Source organism: Miniopterus natalensis, chromosome 1 (assembly GCF_054644295.1).
Source record: "Miniopterus natalensis isolate mMinNat1 chromosome 1, mMinNat1.hap1, whole genome shotgun sequence".
NCBI classification, from domain to species: Eukaryota; Metazoa; Chordata; class Mammalia; order Chiroptera; family Miniopteridae; genus Miniopterus; species Miniopterus natalensis.
The window spans coordinates 159,453,992-159,474,186 of record NC_142081.1 but is presented as its reverse complement, the minus strand read 5'-3'; the positions used below and the strand labels follow the sequence as shown (position 1 = coordinate 159,474,186).

General features: G+C 36.9%; 1 protein-coding gene across 1 annotated transcript; it reads right to left on the bottom strand.

Moving 5' to 3' along the window:
- Positions 1–253: 253 nt before the first annotated feature.
- Positions 254–20,138, bottom strand: RCHY1 (ring finger and CHY zinc finger domain containing 1). Its single transcript, XM_016207556.2, has 9 exons — positions 20,044–20,138; positions 15,919–16,038; positions 15,556–15,671; positions 6,056–6,134; positions 4,420–4,464; positions 4,254–4,312; positions 4,135–4,161; positions 3,106–3,226; positions 254–914 (listed from the first exon to the last, which is right to left on the bottom strand). The coding sequence occupies exons 1-9, from the start codon at positions 20,131–20,133 to the stop codon at positions 786–788; spliced, it is 786 nt and encodes a 261-aa protein (XP_016063042.1). The 5' UTR covers positions 20,134–20,138; the 3' UTR covers positions 254–785.
- Between the last annotated feature and the right edge of the window lie 57 nt (positions 20,139–20,195).

The window sequence follows — 20,195 nt, the reverse complement described above, 5'->3', positions numbered from 1 at the left end:
AAGTAGTGCTCATTAAATACTTAGTGAATGAAGGAATGATTATTTGAAGAAATAATTTTGGTTAACCAAAACAAAATTGTTGATGTTGATGGTTTTCTTAAGGCTTCGAAGAGTTCTATTACTTTACATTTTTCCTAACTACTCCTATGGAAAAATACCTCAAAAAAAAAAAGAAAAGAATATTTCTTTCCTAAGATTATACTGCCCTAATTGAGCCAAAAATAGATAGTGTTGGAAAAAACTTTCTATAAAATACTGTTTCAATATAATTTTATTAGCAGTTATTATGTCAAAATTCACATTTACAAGATCCAAAGGACTGTCTTAGAAATTTCTAAAGCATATGGAATTAAGATTTTAACAGTAAGATAGAACATATTCTTATTATAGTGCAGCCCTTAAAAAGTCAAGAATACTTAGAATTAATTACAGTTCTGTCAAACTAGAAATGAATTCTGCGTGCACAGCGCCACTTAAAGCAAAGTTCCATGAAAGTATAACATATTTCTATTTCAGTGGCAACATCATTGGTTTCCAAACAACTGAGACTAAAGGAGTTTTCAATCAAAACACAAGTGTGGTAGCTTTCATTAAATACAGATATATGATAATTCTATAAAGAGACCCTGAATCCTTAAGTATTTGGAATATGACTTTATGCTGTGACACTCGTGAAAAATGCATCAACTCTAATGCACAGATTCTGACACATTATGACAATAGGATACTAAAGATAGCCTTTTTCTATCAGAAAATGCTGAGTTTTCCAGTGCAGTATAGGTTGGTCATTGCTGATCTAGTGAAATTCTACAACCTCCGGCTTGAGCAGTATTGTAGGATTCACAAATATTACACTTCATGCCTAATATATGGAACTGAACTGTAGATCTTCCATTGCAATCATTGCAGAGAATCTAAAAAGTGAAGAGACGAATTCAAATTAAGTATATTAAACCTTATAAAGTGACAATGTCTGCTCCAAACAATTCCTCAAAAATCATACTGAAGATACACACACACACACACAAGTCTAAACATTTCCACAAGTAGAAATACCCTTTTTTTGTTGTTCACTGAAAACTCTAAGAAGCTACTTTGAATTCAGAAAATGAAAATGTAGAGTTGAGCCAAGAAGTCTATTTTAAAATAGCTCCTAAGTAGTATAAATAGTACTAGCACGAAAATCAATGTAGGCATAATCAGATCAACACCCATACAGATGCTCCTTGATTTATAATGGGGTTACATTCTGATAAACCCATCATAAGTTAATACTGTAAGTTGAAAATGCATTTAATACACCTAACCTACTGGACATCATAGCTTAGCCTGGGTGGTTTTTACCGAATGTGTATTGCTTTTGCACCGCCATAAAGTTGAAAAACCTAAGTCAAACCATCATCAGTCCAAGACCATCTGTACTTACAATTCAAAATAACATACATGATTTTATTATTTTCATTGACACTTAGAAAATTATGTTAGCTAATAAAACAAATTTTTACATACTTATCATAACATTTTTGCTTATTCTTTAGGTTTTTTTTGTTTTTGCAGTGGAGAAATTCAAGTTGCTTTATTGGTAGCACTACGCAAGGAGAATGGGAAAGTTATTGCTCAAAAGCCCAAACTCCTCGATGGCTTATAATCAGAGGATTTTAAAGAGTCAGGGAGAACAAATATTAGGAAGTGCTAATAGGGCAAGTTTTAATTGGAGAAACCTGGAATTTGGCCATTTATGGTAAGGGACTTCAGCACCAGGTTTTCCTGGACAATGGACCCTCCATTTCTAATTCTTTCGGTTTAATATCTAAATTCCTAGCTTTCTACTTTGCAGGAATGAATTACAGTTCAAAAGTAGTTCCTAAAACTGAACAAAGAGAAGCTTTTGGCTCATCCCTAAAACGTCAATAATTTGCCACTTAATTAATCTTTTCTAGTACTAAGATCCTGAAAAATAAAGGTGTTAATCTGAAAACTGATCAATACTATGTGAGAAAACCATTAGCTTTAGAAAAGTCACACCATAATAAGGAGAAAACTTCTAAACTCACTCTAAATTATAATTTGGAAAATAATTATTTTATGAATATGATCTAAATGTAGAGGATAAGCAGTTGCCTAGAGCTAGTGAACTGGGGAATGACTGCTAATGAGTACAGGGTTTCTTTCTGGAGTGATGAAAATACTCTAAAATTCATGGTGATGATGTTTGTACAACTCCAAGAGTTGCTTTTAATATACTAAAAAGCACTGAATTGTATACTTTAAATGGATGAGTTGTATGGTGTGTGAATTATATCTTATTTAAAGCTGTTATTTTAAAAAATCATCTACATGGAACAGAGCACACTGCAGCCTCTAGTAAAACATCACATGATCATATAAAACAAAAAATACTTTTTATTTGGCTTTCATAAGTGATTTTGACCCTTTTGTGTAGAAGTATCTAAACTAAACTGATGTTTAGAAAATTTAGATGTCCAAAAATTATTAAAGCACCAAAAAGCTATCAAGAATTCTAGTTCTGATCTGTAATTCAATATACTATTATGAGAAGAGACAGCACCACATCTCAATTAATGGAAAAAAGATGATCATTCTCTATAAGGCCAAAGGCACAGAAATACTTCTTATATTTTAGGTTATAGGCTAATAACCAAATTTTAAAGGTCTAAGTAAAAGAGAATAAACAGGGTAATAAACATTAAAAATCAAAAGGTGATTTTCAAAAATCAGCAAACATGTTCACGTGAAAGAAATTTTTAAAAACTGAAATTAAAATAAAACATCAAACCAGTAATTCACCTCTACTCAATTACATTATTGATTCTGGCAAGTAATGTGTAAATATTTCAGAATAAAGTTTTTGCCTGCCACCTAGTGTTGGGAAGAATTGCACAAAGGTATTCTTAAGAACTTTTCTTCCCGGTCAAGTTCAAAGTAACTAAAATACAAAGATTATTTTGTCCATCCTTCTCATTTATCATCACATTGGCATTTAAGTCAAAGTAGTATTTTTTAGACAGACTTGATCAAAAGTACAAAAATAAACCAGAACATCAACAAGGAACTTGGGAAGTTTTCAGCACTGACTCTACTCACATCTACAGTCATGTTCTGGTACTCGGAGGGCATGGGAGTCTGTGCGACCTCATCATCCAGCTGTCTCCAGTACCGCGTCATGTCTAAAGCAGAGTGCATACATAAGGGACATCGGTAGCCTCTAGAAAAGACAGAAGGTTACTTTCCAAACATTAAACTAGAGTATATCAACTCAGGCATTCAAGATACATGCTAACTGGTACATAAGCAATCCAAGACAGGGCATTATTCTGTATTTTAAGGAAATCTGTTACAAACCTGGGAACTTTTACATTACAAAAGTTTTCAATTAAATCCTGTATCATATGGCATTTTTAGAATCTACTTCTTTTTTCTCAGTTCTCTAAAATGGACAGGAATTAGTCCATAGTCTCAATATATTTTAAAAACCAATTAAGCTGCTTTTTAGCTAAACAACCTCAATTTCTGAATATATTCAAGTAAAGAAGACACTATATTCCTTAAAATGTATTCTGATATTATTTCCTAAAAATTCTGAAAAAGTTTCCTTCTATCTGGCTATTATAAATTAAAACTCCTGCTCACCAATTTGCAGGACCGAAATACATTTTACAGTCTCCTCTTTCCTAACTATTCTTTATATCTCAATCTAACACCCTTCCCCCACAATAAAGCCATAGCTGTAGATAATCTCATTACCAGCTTTCTTTGCAGGTCATTATACTGCGCCAACATAAGGACTTAACAGAATTTTGAGCAACATGCCTCAGCATTTTTACAAAACTATGACTGCCTCTGGCAGACTGTGCTCCCTGGTGAGTGTAGAAAGAAAATCAGAGGTATCTGTCTCAGTTTCTAAGATGAGATAAGGCATAATAGAAATATGGGGACAAAGATATAGTCCTACATCCCCCAAGATGCTTTGCCCAGTTTAACACTACTCATTTATCCTACCCATCTGAAGATAAATATGTCATGCTCAATATGCTAACAGCAATGAAAAAGAAAATAAAAAATAAAACACCAGACATCTTACAACTGTAACATTTTTAAATCCCAAATACTCACTCTTTCAACATTTCTTCATAACACGTTCTGGAAAAAAACCAAAATATTATTTCAGTAAAACAAAAACTATCTCCACTATTTTCAAACATTTTTGAGAAAAGAAACCAATGTTACTTTACCTATGTAAAAGATGTCCACATGGCAAGACATGAGCAACAACACGAGATGTGTGAATGTCCTGGGAAAAGAAATAAATGTTACTGCTTACATGAAGACAATATAAGCAGCCAAGTATTTTAAATTCAAGAGGGGGTATTTCCAAAGCAAAAACTATTCTAAGCTTACCTCCAAACATATTGGACAGTTCTGACGGGAAACATTTTCAATACACTGTTTAAAAGAGAAATTCAAATTACCAAAATCTTAATGAGATGGAAATAACAGATATAACTTAATAATAAAAACTAATGAATTAAAAAAACAATACCAATTTACTGAAGATAATAATTAACATTAATACATGTTTCCTACATGTCACACAGGAACAATTTAACTCTCATAACCATTTCAGGCTTTGCATATTACCTGAAACAATGAAATTGCTCAATACATCTTAATTTTTCAGATTATATTCATTTTACAGATAAGGAAACTCAGTGAGTCAAGACTTACCAAAATTGCAGCAATAATAACCTTTGGACCCTTTCTATTTTATATGTGTTTTACTCCAAAGCTAAACTGCTTAATAATATTGATAATAGTAACAGTTCATGTTATCAAAATTTTACTACATGCCATACACTAAGTTCATTACCTGCACTAGCCTAATTAATTCTCACAACTATAAATGAAACACATATAATTATTACCCCATTTTACAGATGAGGTACCTGAGGCCTAGAAAAGCTAAATGACTTCCAAAATTACATGCTTGTAAGAGATGGAGAGATGGAACTATATTTGAGCTCCAACAGGATACTTCCAGGGTGTGAGTTCTTAACTGACAAGACAGTGTGTGATTAGATGTGGGGAGGTAAGGGAAAGCATGAAGCCATGGATGATGTCCAGGTTTTTTAAGTAAGCACTAGAGTAGATGGTAGGACCATTTACTAATACAAACAATAAAAGATAACTGAGAAACAGAACAAAAATATCAGAAGAAAAAATGTGGACATTTTTGAAAGACAACATAAGCATATCTAGCTATCACACCAAACTCAAGTCTTCCATACAACCAAACTCAATCCTTTTACCTCAAACAAATTCACAATCTATTAAACAAGTACTGTAAGCCAGGGCTAAACCCATGACGGTCGCCTTTACTCAGCTCCGTTCTTTTTGTTATGCCTTGTCACCATATCCCACATATCCATTATTTACTTCAACTTCTTTTACCACTCTACTATTTTATAGCTCAGTTATTATCTAGCATCTATTTTTAAAATCCCTCACAAGTCTCTCCACTCTCTAAATTCTTATATTAGATAGAATCAGTACTACAAATGATAGTTTATTACTTTTTTTCTAAATAATGAAAAATAATTTTAAAGGGCCTGGGATCATGATATAATGGCTACATCCAAATTAAAAATATTTGTCTAATCATTAAAAAAATATAAAGTTATTTTCTGAATTTTCTTGGAATGCTGTGTGCTAACAGGTCACACTGCTCCATATTTCTCCTTTACTATGCACTTTAAAAGCTATTCTTAAAACTAATACCAATGATAAAAATCCACAAACCAATTTAGAGGTTATCAACAATATACTAATAACTAATATAAGTATTCTTACATAAAGAAAAGGAATAGATCAGCTATTCTAAAGCATATATTTTAGAACACCTACTCCTTAACACTGCTTAAAAATAGGCACAGTTGTACTTGGTAACACTGAAAATTAGCATGCTTCCAAACATATTAGGTTTTAAGCTGGTTTTCAAAAACATTGTTAATACTTTTAAAATTATACAAACTGATACCTTGTGTTTTCCTTGGAGATTCATAGCTAGGCATAAGTTACATTTCAAACAATGGAAAAAATCTTCCTTTGGACCAATCCTAAAGAAACACGTGAAAGCCAAAAAATTAGATTTGTTTTCACTACAGTGATAATTTACACATCATAAAACAGAGTTAGATGGCAGCATTCTAGACTGTGGTTTCTCCACCTAGGTATATTGACATTTTGGGCCAGATAATTCTTTTTGGTGGGGAACTATCTTGTGCATTGTAGGATGTTTAGCAGTATCTCTGGCCTATAACCAGTAGATGCCAGTAGCAGACTACCTCACTTCCCAACCAAGCTGTAACCAACAAAAATATCCCGGACATTGCTAAATATGCCCTGGGGGGCAAAATCATCCTTGGTTGAAAAACACTGTTTAGACTCTAATGATGATGGTGAAAACGATCACATATACAATAAAACAGATTATGGTTTTCAGATGATACCACCTTACGTGAATGATCTTGCTGAAGAAAATGAATGAACAGTGTACTTCTAAGGACAAAAAGAAATATGGTAGCCTTATCTAGTTAGTTATTCAATAGAGAGGACCTTCAATTCACAAAATATTTTCTGAAAAGAACCTGGACCATCCCATTTTGCTAAAAGAATGTGAGGCAGGCCCTAGCCAGTCTGATTCAGTGATTAGAGCATTGGTCGGTGGACTGAAGGCTCCTGGGTTTGATTCTGGCCAAACGCACATACCTCAGTTGCAGGCTTAATCCCCAGCCCCAGATGGGGAGTATGTAGAAGACAACCACTGGATGTGTCTGTGTCACATTGATGTTTCTCTCTCTCTCTCCCCCTTCCACTTTCTCTGAAGAGCAATGGAAAAAATATCCTTGAATAAGGGGAAAAAAAGAATGTGTGGCAGTATTCTGCCATCTTTTATGATGTTTGCACACCGAAGTTTATTTGATATGGCTTGTAAGTGGACAAATGAAGAAAGTTTATGTTTAAAGTACTGGGAAGGAAACAGATTATGTAAAAATTGAAAAAATTCATAGAATGGATCATCCTAATAGGTGTTTATAAATCTAAAAATAAAAAATGTTTTACTATATTGGAGCTAAGAAGACAGCCACCTTTAAAAAACATTACGAGCTCTTCAAGGTTACAAAAACACTGAATTTGGCAATGCATAGACAGAAGTATTGATAAGCCAGAATCTATTGGTGATATACTTGAGATCTGGAATCAGTATTGTATTTTTATGATACAAGTGCAAGAAGAACCAGGTGTAAGTATAAGTTAGAATCTACTTGAACTGTATCCAAACCCTGGAATCAAAAGACATAGGGTAATGACTGGATAAGAAAACATGACCTATATATACGCTATCTACAAGAGACCCACCTCAGAACAGAAAATTCACAAAGGCTGAAAGTGAACAGGTGAAAAACTATTCCATGCAAATGAAAACGAAAAAAAGATGAGGTAGCAATACTTACAGCTAAAAAAACTTCAAAACAAAGGCCATAACACGAGTCAAATAAGAATACTAAATAATACTAAAGGGATCAATGAAACAAGAGAATACAACCCCTATAAACATATATACATGGATAGTAAGAACACCTAAATACATTTAAAAAATGTATGGCTCAGTGGTTGAGCATCATGAACCCATGAACCAAGAGGTCACGGTACAATTCCTGGTCAGGGCACCTGATTGGGTTGCAGGCTCAATCCCCAGTAGGGTTCGTGTAGGTGGCAGGTGATCAATGGTTTTCTCTCATCATTGATGTCTCTCTCTCTCTCTCTCTCTCTCTCTCTCTCCCTCCCTCCCTCTCCCTTCCTCTGAAATCAATTTTTTTTTTAATTTTTTTTGGTGGACTTAAAGGGAGAGATTGACAATAATACAGTCATAGTAGGGGAATTTAACACCCCACTGACATCACTGGATAGAACTTCCAGACAAAAAAATAAAGCAGGAAGCAGGACCTTAAATGATACACTAGATCAGAGGAATTTACTTTATATATACAGAAAAATTTTATCCCAAAGCAGAATATACATTCTTCTCAAGTGCACATGGAACATTCTCAAAGAGAGACCACATGTTAGGAAACAAAATAAGCCTTAACAAATTCAGAAAGGCTGAAATCATATCAAGCATTTTCTCAAATCACAATGGCATTGAAACTAGAAATCAACTACAATAAAAAAACTCAAAAACATTCAAACACATGGAAGTTAAATATAATGAAAGATGTTATCAATGAGATGGAGGAAGAAATAAAAAATTACGTAGAAACAAATATATATGAACATACCACAACCCAAACCTATATGACACAGAAAAAGCAGTCCTGAGAGGGAAGTTCATAGCACTACAAGGCTACCTCAAGAAACAAAAAATTCTCTAATAAACTCTCTGACCATACTACTAAAAGACTTAGAAAGAGAACAACGAGAAAAGCCCAGAGTAAGTAGAAGGAAGAAAATAATAAAGATCAGAGTGGAAATAAATGACATAGAGACTAAAAAAAAACACAAAAGATCAATGAAACCAAGAGCTGGTTCTTTGAAAAGATAAACAAGATTGATGAACCTTTAGCAAGACTCATCAAGAAACAAACAGAACCCAAATAAATAAAATCAGAAATGCAAGAGGCAAAGTAACAACTGACACCACAGAAATACAAAGGATTGTAAGAAAATACTTTGAACACCGATATGCCAACAAACTGGACAACCTGGGCGAATCAGACAAACACCTAGAAACATACAATCTTCCAAAACTCAATCAGGAAGAATCAGAAAACCTGAATAGACCAATAATAACTAATGATATTGAAGCAAGAATCAAAAAACTCCCAGTAGCCCAGCTGGACATGGCTCAGCAGTTGAGCATCGATCTAGGATCCAGGCGACCAGGGTTCAATTCCCGGTCAGGGCACATACCCGGGTTGCAAGCTTGATCCCCAGTGGGGGGCGTGCAGGAGGCAGCCGATCAATGACTCTCTCATCATTGATGTTTCTATCTCTCTTTCTCCTTCTCCTTTCCTCTCGCTGAAATCAATAAAAATATTTTTTAAAAAAAACAAAAAACTCCCAGCAAACAAAAGTCCTGAACCAGATGGCTTCAAAGGCAAATTTTTCAAAACATTCAAAGAACTAACACCTATTCTCCTCAAACTATTCCAAAAAAATTCAAGATGGGGGAAGATTTCCAAGCTCTTTTAAGGAGACCAGCATTAACCTAATTCCAAAACCAGATAAAGACACCACAAAGAAAGAAAATTACAGTCCAATATCCCTGATAAACACAGACGCTAAAATCCTCAACAAAATATCAGCAAATCGGATCCAGTGATACATTAAAAAGATCATACGCCATGACCAAGTAGGATTTATTCTGGGAATGCAAGGCTGGTACAATATTCACAAATCAATAAATGTGATATTTCACATAAACAAAATGAAGGATAAAAAAAAATCACATTATCATATCAATAGACACAGAAAAAGCATTCGATAAAAATCAGCACCCATTTATGATAAAAACTGTCAGTAAAGTGGGAATAAGAGGAATCATAGCTCAACAAAATGCCATATATGACAATCTTACAGCCAGCATCCTACTCAATGGGCAAAAACTAAAAGCATTTCCCTTAATATCAGGAACAAGACAGGGATGCCTGCTTTCACCACTTTTATTTACAATATAGTCCTGGAAATATTAGCCACAGTGATTGGACAAGAAGAAGAAATAAAAGGCACTCAAACTGGAAAGGAGGAAGTACAACTGTCTTTATTCACAGGTGACATGGTATTGTACATAGAAAACCCTAAAGACTCCACCAAAAAAACTACAAGATTTAATAAATGAATTTGGCAAAGCAGCAGAATTCAAAATTAATACCCACCCCGGCTGGCGTGGCTCAGTGGTTGAGCACTGACCTATGAACCAGGAGGTCACAGTTCAACTCTGGATCAAGGCACACGCCTGGGTTGCAGGCTCAATCCCCAGGAGGGGGCGTGCAGGAGGCAGCCAATCAATGATTCTCATCTCCCTCTCCCTTCCTCTCTCTGAAATCAATAAAAACATATTTTAAAAAAAATTAATATCCAGAAATTGGTGGCATTTTTATACATCAATAATGAACTCTCAACAAGAGAAACTAAGAAAACAATCCCATTCACCATTGCAACAACAGAGAAACAAAATCCCTAGGAATAAACTTAACCAAGGAGTTAAATGACCTGTTCTCAGAAAACTATAGGACACTGAAGAAAAAAACGGAAGAAAATACAAGTGGAAGCATATACCATGTTCATGGATTGGAAGAATTAACATCGTTAATATGTCGAAACTACACAGAGCAATCTACAGGTTCAACGCAATCCCAATTAAAATGCCAATGGCATATTTCACAGACCTATACTCCAAATATTCCAAAACTTTATATGGAACCAAAAAAAGACCTCAAATTACCTCAGCAATCTTGAGAAAGAAGAACAAAGTTGGAGGGATCATAATACCAAATGTCAAACTATTCTACAAAGCCATTGTGATCGAAACAGCCTGGTACTAGCACAAGAACAGGCATATAGAAAAATGGTACAGGACATAGGCCCTAGAAATCAATCCACACCATTATGGTGAATTAATATTTGACACAGAAGGCAAGGGCATACAATGAAGTAAAGACAGTCTCTTCAATAAGTGGTGTTGGGAACACTGGACAGGTACATACAAAAAAATGAAACTAGACCACCAACTTATACCATACACAAGAATAAACTGAAAATGGATAAAAGACTTAAATGTAAGTCATGAAACCATAAAAATCCTAGAAGAAAACATAAGCAGTAAAATCTCAGGCATCTCTTGTACCAGTATTTTTGCCAATATATCTCCTAGGAGAAGGGAAACAAACAAAAAAATAAACAAATGGGACTACCTCAAAGTAAAAAGCTTCTACACAACAAAAGAAACTATCAACAAAATGGAAAGGGAACCCACTGTATGGGAGACTATATTGCCAATGATACATCTGATAAAGGGTTAATTTCCAAAATATATAAAGAACTTACACAACTCAACACCAGGAAAACAAACAATCGGAAAGCGTATCTCAGGTGCAGAGGTCATCCTTGAGGAGCAAGGGATCCCAGGTCCACATCAAGCACCTAGCCCAGGGCTCCGGTGCTGGAAAGAGACATCCCCATAACTTCTGGCTATAAAAACCAGTGCAAATTGAGGCTGAGTGAGATGAAGGGCTGCTAGAATCTTAGTTGTGTGTTTTTTCTTTTTAAAATATGTTTTTACTGACTTTTAGTAAGAGAAGAACGGAGAGGGATAGAGCAGAAACATTGACGAGAGAGAAACATCATAGATCGGCTGCATTCTGCACACCCCCTACTGGGAAACAAGCCCAAAACCCGGGCATGTGCCCTGACCAGGAATTGAACAGGTGACCTCTTGGTTCCTAAGTCAATGCTCAACCACTAAGCCAAGTAGTTCTTCTTAAAGGGTGTGCACATGGAGTTACTTTGACTCACTCTTTCTGAGTTCCAGCACTTGAACAACAGCTCAAAAGGCATCATTTGAGGAGGAATTGAAGTAGGGGCAGGGGAGCAGCTTTTCCCAGGCAGAAGTGCTGGCAGAGGTTATTGTTCCTTTTCTGAGCCCTTCCCCCACATAGCCAGCACGCAGGAGCCACATCCCAGTCTCCATCAATCTATGACTGTTTGCCAACCCTGGTGATTCCATGAGACTGTGCCCCACCAAACTTGTGGGTCCACTCAAGCTGTTCCCAGTACCTTTTCCATAAAAATAGCCTGTCTTGGCTCACGCTTTAGACTTTCCTAAAGTCATTCAAACAAGCAGCATCTGGCCTCAATGTGCCCTGTACCTCTCACTAAGTGGCCCCAGACTCAGCAATAGCAGCAACTGGCCATGGTTCGCAGCTCAGCCTCTCCTGAGCACCTCCAAGCCCAGCCTAAGTAGCAGGCAGCTGCAGACTGCTGTGCAGCTCAAGCTAGGTGGCTGTGGGCTGAACACAGGTGGTGGCTGACCTTGGCCTGCGCCTCCCTGGAGGCCCTAGAGCCAGCACACACAATGGACCGCTTCAGACTACATTGAAACAATCCAAATACTTCCACAGCAAATCACTCAAGAAGGAGACTCAGTGGGCATCAGACTCCCACTGAAGTAAGTCCTGCTCTATGGGGCAGGCCCCTATATAGTTGATCCTCCATGGTTGTCAGTGGTCACAGCCAGTCCTTGTATCGCATAGGCCTGGGAGTAAATCCTTCCCATTGACCTGGCAACAGCAATCAAGGCTCAACTACAACAAGAGGGTGTACACAGCCCACAAGGAGGTGGGAGGATGCAACTGGAATGCCTACTTCAGGGAGGCTATGCCAATGGACCCTATAGGACACCTGCTACATTAGGCCACTCTACCAAGCCTGGGAGATGCAGCAATTCTACCTAAAACAGAAACAAACACAGAAAGACTGCCAAAATGAGGAGACAAGAAAGCACGTCCCAAAAGAAAGAACAGAACAAAACTCCAGAAAAATAACTAAACAAAATGGAGACAAGCAATCTACTAGATGCAGAGTTCAAAACACTGGTTATAAGGATGTTCAATGAACTTACGGGAAGAGTAGTTGAATTTATAAAGAACTTCGACAGCATAAAAAAAGAACATGAAAACCATAAAAAAGAACCAGTTAGAAATTAAGGATACACTAACTGAAATGAAAAATAATTTACAGGGAATCACCAGTACAGCAGATGAAGCCAAGAATCAAATCAGCGATTTGTAATAGAAGAAAGCAAAAAACACCCAATCAGAACAGCAAAAATAAAAAATCCAAAAAAGTGATTCTAGTGAGCCTCTGGGACAACTAAAACCGCACCAACATTTGCATTATAGGGATTCCAGAAGGAGAAGAGAGAGAGCAAAAAATTCAAAACCTATTTGAAAAAGTAATGACAGAAAACTTCCCTAACCTGGTGAAGGAAATAGACACAGGAGTCCAAGAAGTGCAGAAAGTCCCAAACAAGAGGAACCCAAAGGGGCCCACACCAAGACACATCATAATTAAAATGCAAAAGGTTGAAGACAAAGAAAGAATCTTAAAAACAGCAAGGGAAAAGCAGTTAGTTACCTACAAGGGAGCTCCCATAAGACGGTCAGCTGATTTCTCAACAGAAACTTTGCAGGCCAGAAGGGACTGGCATGAAATATCCAAAGTGATGAAAAGCAAGGACTTACAACCAATATTCTTCTACTCAGCAAAGAGATCATTTAGAATCAGAGGACATATAAAGAGCTTCCCAGATAAAACAAAGCTAAAAGAATTTATCACCACCAAACCAGTATTGCATGGAATATTAAAGGGTCTTCTTTAAAAAGGGGGAAAAAATGATCAAAAATATGAAAATGGCAATAAACACTTTATCAACAACTAAATATTTTTAATCTAAAAAAACAAAACATATGAACAAGCAGAACAGAAACAGACCCATACAGAGAACATTTTGATAGCTGCTAGATGGGAGGGGGACTGGGGAGGGTGTGTGAAAAAGGTGAATGGATTAAGAAATACGAATTGGTGGTTACAGAATAGTCATGGGGATGCGAAGTACAGCATAGAGAATACAGTCAATAATATTCTAATAACTATGTACGGTGTCAGATGGGTACTAGATTTATTGGGATGATCACTTAGTAAGTTACATAATGTCTAATCACTTGGTTATACACCTGAAACTAATATAATATTGTATGTCAACTGTAATTGAAAAATAAAAAATGACTTAAATTTTTTTTAAAAAAAGATAATGCAGAAAGAATGGAAGGCCAATTGAAATGCATAGGCTAATATAAGAGAATACTGACTGTTCAAAAAAATGTCTTCTAGAGTTTGAAATAGACACAGATTAAAATACATGACAACAATAGCATATAAATCCTCTTAGTGTTTAAGGTTCCTGCATTGTCCAGGAAATAATAAACATGTTACTCTAGTAAGCCAAGGGTGTGTATTATATTTTCTAAGTTCAAACACTAAGAGAACAATGGAAGAATGTATAACTAATAGGTTTAAAGAGAATAAAAATAGAATAAAAAAGGCTGATTAATCAAAAAGAAAGCAAGAAAGGACAGAAAAAAAGACAAATATGTAAATACTATGGCAATAGAAAACCCTAAAATTGTAAACTGAAATAAATATAACTATATTAATAAGTGGACTAAATACTCGGTAAAAAATCAGTCTTTATCAGACTCAATAAAAACATAAAACTTTACTATATTCTGTTTACAAGATACACAGCTTAAATGTAAATATACAAAATATTTGCAAATAAAAAATGAAAAAGGATATACAAGTAAATACTAATCAAAAGAAAGCAGATACAGATACAATGACTCTTAAGGCAGAAAACATTACTAAAGATAGAAACAAACATTATATAATGATAAATGAGTCAATCATAAAGAAAAATACCACGACTCTATGTAAGAACTGTATACGACTGCTTTAAAATATATAAAACAAAACACAAAAGAGCATATACTATATGATTCCATTTATAAAAAGCACAAAAAGTCAGGAGAGTGTTTACCTTGTGGGAGTGTACTGACTTAGGGCATAAGAAAGTCTATTAAGGTATTATGAGTATTCTATTTATTTGGGTGGTGGTTAAAAGTGTGTTCATAAGCAAACTCATAAGGCTATTTATGACTTCTGCATCTTTTGGTATGTTTATATTTCTTTAAAAACAAACTATAAAATAAAAGCAAAAAAGTGATTTAAAATATTCCGAACAGTCATTATCTCTCCCCAATGGCAACAAAGAGAAATGATTGACATAAAACACTAGGAACACCAACAATATTAGTAACATTCTATTTCTTAAACTGAGGGGCGTTTTTGTTTATTACTGTACTTCAAAACATACATACATTACATATATGCTTTTGTATAATTCTAATACTTCAGGATTTGTTTTTTAATTCCTCTATACCAACATGTCAACAGTAACTTGTCGGTGGATGGATGGATTGTAGACTGTTTTATTTTACTTCTTTCTACTTTTCAGTATTTTCTAATTTTATCAAAACTTTTGATAATCTTTTTAAAAGCTAATTTTTAAAAAGAAAGAAATCCACCCTACCTTTCTACCTGTTGCCTACAAAACACTTCATTATATAAGCATATTTTATATCCCAAAGTAAAAATGTTAGTCACATAATAGTTGGTGGGCTAAATAAATGATTATTAAGAAAGAAGCATGAAGAAACTTTTTAGAATGGAAATGGTTTTTTTATCTTTATTGTGTTGTTAGTAACATAGTTACAGATATTTGTCAAAATTTACTGAACTGGAAACAAAATGAATGTGTCTTATTGCATATAAATTATATTCCAATAAAGCTGATTTTTTAAAACTATTATTCCCAGATACACTAGAAGTAATTAGAAAAGAACATTTTACATACAGTACCTACAAATTCCACAGTTTTCACAATGATACTGCTTCTTGTCTTTGTCAAACAGATGGCAGATACTGCAATAATATTCTCCAAACAATGTGCTACATTCTTCACAAGTCTGTTGGGCCTAAAAAAGGAACATGTAATTAAAAATTGGGATAAATTTACCATAACATTTTGAATTACTATTTGAATATCCAGAATTTATGTTAAAGTATACGCAGTTTTATTTCTACAAGTTTTGAAACATTTAAATCAAAGATAATGCTTATTTTGAGTTGTCTTACTTGGCAATACTCTTGATTAAAATTTTTAAACCACCTTAGTAAAAACAGTTTAAAAATAAATAAAATAGAAATGTGATAAAATCTTACATGTTGAATTTTTTCACAGTTTATGCACTGCACTTCCTTTACTTTAAAGCGATCTAGCTGATGATCTTCCTTGTTATCATGACACAACCGGCAAGTATACAACTTGCCACAGCAAGGTGCCTAATGCCCAGGGGGAAAAATAAGAGTTATAAGAAGCAAGAGAAGACAAGTTTGCAATGCAAAAAGAAAATTTTCTTCCTCCTCCTCCTGGAACAAGGTCAAAGACTACAAGCAATAAATCAGGTAAGCTGATCCTAAACATAACATTTTACTGTTTCGTGGTATATTTTAACTATTTTCTTCAACATCTATATATATGAAGTTGAACACAATCTTGTCCTTAAAGGGAAAAGAATCATAAAAGATGGAAATCCTCAGACTGAAAAATCAGTCCTGCAACACCCTAAACTCATTTTCAGCCTAAATGGCAAGCCAGTAACTTAACATTTCCAGATAAATTCATTTACCTACTTCAATCCCTAAACATTAAATATTACAAAGATACTTTCCAATACATTGTAATCTTTTAGCTCCACTCATTTCTGAAGACTTCCTATGCCATGACTTACCATAATATAGTTCATTCCTCAAAGATTTCTAACATTCAATTGGCTGCCTTTCTCTCCAGCACTACTCTTGTCTTAAATCTTAGTGATCTGCCCATCCACAACGATAACCCTTCAATACCCTGAATTCAGTTCCTTGACTTTCTCACTTCCAATGGTCTTGTCCTCCAACCCTCCTCAGCCACATATGCTCATACTATAGGAACAATGTTTCTCCAATGTTTTGGTGTTAGGGACCTTTTACACTCTTAAAAATTACTGAGTATCCCAGAGAGCTTTTGTTTATGTGGATTATATCTATTAATACCATATTATAAATTAAAACAAATAGGTTTTTAAAAATATTACTTTGTAAAATAATAGTAACAAGCCACTACATCTTAACATAAATAACATATTTTAATGAATAATAAGTTATATGTTCCCCCAAAATAGCTGGATTGTCAGTTTTGCTTCTGCATTCAATCAGTTTTGGTTGAAGTATATGAAGAAATTTTGAACTCGCACAAATATGTAGCTGGAAAGGGAGTACTTCAATAGCCTTTTCAGAGGATTATGGATATTCTTCTCTGATACTATACCAAAACTCAACTCCTCTTATAAATGGTTAGTTGTAACATGGTCTCTGAAATCACATCAGTAAACTTTTCTCACTGTTACATTAAAACCCACTGACCTATCTTGAATTTTGTATCTTTTACTTATGTATTGGTCATTTGGAAAGTATCAGTTCACTAAATTATGCAATATCAAAAATCAGATTCATTAATATCACTACCCATCTCATCAGAAAATTCTTTAGGTATTGGGAAGCATTCAAGCTCCCAGGGACAGAGACAAGTTTTCTAAAATTCTATTTTGTTCATGAAAGCTCAAATTTTATCACTGTTGGTTGTTTTCCTTATAATGACAGTCTCATTTCTCTCCTTTTTGAGAAAATGTTCACCAAATACCCAAGTCTGAATAATTATAGTTCAAGTAAATAGGTGCTATTCCATAAAAACGCAAATAGTTCAGTTTGTAATCCAATTGCACAAAAGCTTTTCCCCACAAAATCACCTAAATTCAGTTTGCAGAAGTGGTTGATGAAAACATCCCATTTCATCAAACATGTGAAAGGACATATTCAAGGGATGAGATTTTATAAAATTAGTAATTTCACTGCTTTAATTTTATCAATGACATTCTTAAGTGAACCTGGCTTTTTTTTAAGGTTTTTATTTTTATTTTTTTCTAAATCCTCACCCGAGGATATTTTTTTCATTGCTTTTCAGAGAGAGTGGAAAGGAGTGAGAGTGAGAGTGAGAGAGAGAGAGAGAGAGAAAAACATCAATGTTGGAGAGACACATCAATTGGTTGCCTCCTGCACACACCTGGGTGAAGTACCTGCCCAGAATCAAACCCAAGACTCTAGAAGAACTGAGTCCTGTTTGTAACTTAATTTCAAGTATGGAATTCTCTAAACACTACTTCCTCTCTTTCCAACACACTCCAATTCTTGCCCTACACACACCCTAGTTCCTTCTCTCTTCCCCTACATACTCACCTACCCAGAATCTCAGCCGGTTAAGTCCAATTCTGTCCTGCTTAACTTATATAGGAGCAGCCGAATACCGTTAAAGAAAAAGGGCCAACACTGACTGGTCTCATAAAGTCACAACCACCAAAAAAAAAAAAAAGTGGGCTCTTATTACCACGTTTTTCTAGTCAATTCCTGCATTCTTCCAGAGTCTAGGACCTAGGGCCTATGATTATTTCACATCTCCTCTCTTTTTACACCTCAAACACCTTTTCCTCCCTCCCTAAAATCTGCTGATGGATTTCACTACTTCACTATGAAAACAGAAGAGGTAATCAAAAGAACATCCTCCCACAAATTCTATCACCCTACTTGCAAATGTACCTCATACTCTTTCCTTCTGTTACACAATCTCCAGCCCATGTTATTATTTAAGGCTACCTACTTCACTTGTACATTGGATTCCACCTCTTTGGATACTCAAGGGCAGTGCTCCTACAATTTCCCCTCTCCCTCCTATTACAAAATGTTCTCACTTTACTGGGTCATTTCCAAGAACATACAAACAGGCAGCAATAACTCCCATCTTAAGGGGGGGGGGGGAATCTCATGACCCCACACCTCCCAGCAACCACAGCCTTATATTTTTGTTCTTTTACAACAACACTCCAAGAGTTGTCTCTAAAGACGGCTACCAGTTTCCACTATTCCTATTTTTCTCTTGAATCCACTCCAATAAGGTTTTCTCCCAGTATCGCCACAGAAACTTCTCAGGATCACCAGTAACCTCCTCCTTGATAAACTTAAAGGTCCATTTTCAGTTGTTATCTTACTCAAAGTGCAGCGTTTTATTTAGTTGATCATTTCCTCCCAAAAAGGAAGTCAGTCAACTCTTCACTTGGCCTCTGGTACTTAAGACAGAGGACAAGGGAAAAAAGCCTTTGATGCGCAGGTCCCAGGACCTCAGTGCTTGAAACAGATACAATCTCTGCACAGTTTCTTGGGGGCTGGCGGGAGGGACAAAACGTTGAATTCCGTTTCAGACCTCAAGCTTGAAACAGTAACAGGCGCACCCGGTGGCAGTGGAATCGGAAGGAGAGCATTCAGCTCCTTTCTCAACACTTGGTGAACGACCAACGTCGAAGGAGCGCGTCCAGTGCAGCGGAGGAATGCTCACCAAACCGCGGCCTGCGAAAAGGGTTCGGGTTGTCCTAACAGGCGCCTCGCCACGAAACAGGAACTTCTATCACCCGCACTGTACATACGGGCACTCAAAGGGTAGTCTGCTCAAAGGCCCCGAGTTACTAAAGGAGCAGAGCTAACATCTGGGCGTAGGGCTGTGGGGCTCCAAATCCCAAGCTTTTTACACAGAATCTTTTAACTGTTTATTGCACGAAAAATCAGTAAACTTTCAATCAGATGGAGGCCGAGTTTTAAAATTCTAGACTGACTAGAAGTTTTTCTCCAAGTGAACACCCCAAGTAAGAATAGATGCACGCGAGGCACTGTCCGGTCCGTCTCTCCCACCGAGCGGCCCTTGCGCGCCGTCCACCTATTCACACCGACGTTCTGGCCGGGCGGCCGGCTCCCCCACCGGCCCTAACTGAAGCCGGCTCGCCGGAGCGCGGCCGCCGCAGCGGCCGAAGTCACGCTGCGGGCCTCCACCTGCTCACCCTCTCCCGTTATGTCCTCACGCACTCGAAAGGGCTCTGGGAACGGCCCGCCCAGGCCCGAGGCCGCCTCAGTCTGCTTCCAGCAGCAGAAACCGAGCTCGATAAGGCCACCGACGGTGACTGCGGTGCGAGCCCAGGCGCTTCCCCAGCAAGAGGGGCTCCGCTGGCGAAGCACGAAACAGGCGCTTCGCGGGGCCCGCGGACAGCTCGCCAAGCACGCTCCCGGCAGCGGGCGCCCCGCTCGAGGCGAAGGCGGCAGCCTGACAGCGCAGCCTCCAGCTCACGCCCGGGCCTCGCCGCCCGGCCCACTCCGCCCCTGCCCGGCCCCGCGGAAGCTCGGGGAGGAAGAAGCCCGTGAAGTCGTCACCTTCAGGAGGCAGCCTCTGTCATAATGCTCGCAGCCCCGCCGCCCTCGCTCGGGGCCTCGGGCGCCATCTTCCCGCGCCAAGGCCGCCATCTCCTGGACCTCCCCTCCCACGCCAAGGACCCCTCTCCGAGGATGAGAACTACGCGCCGAGC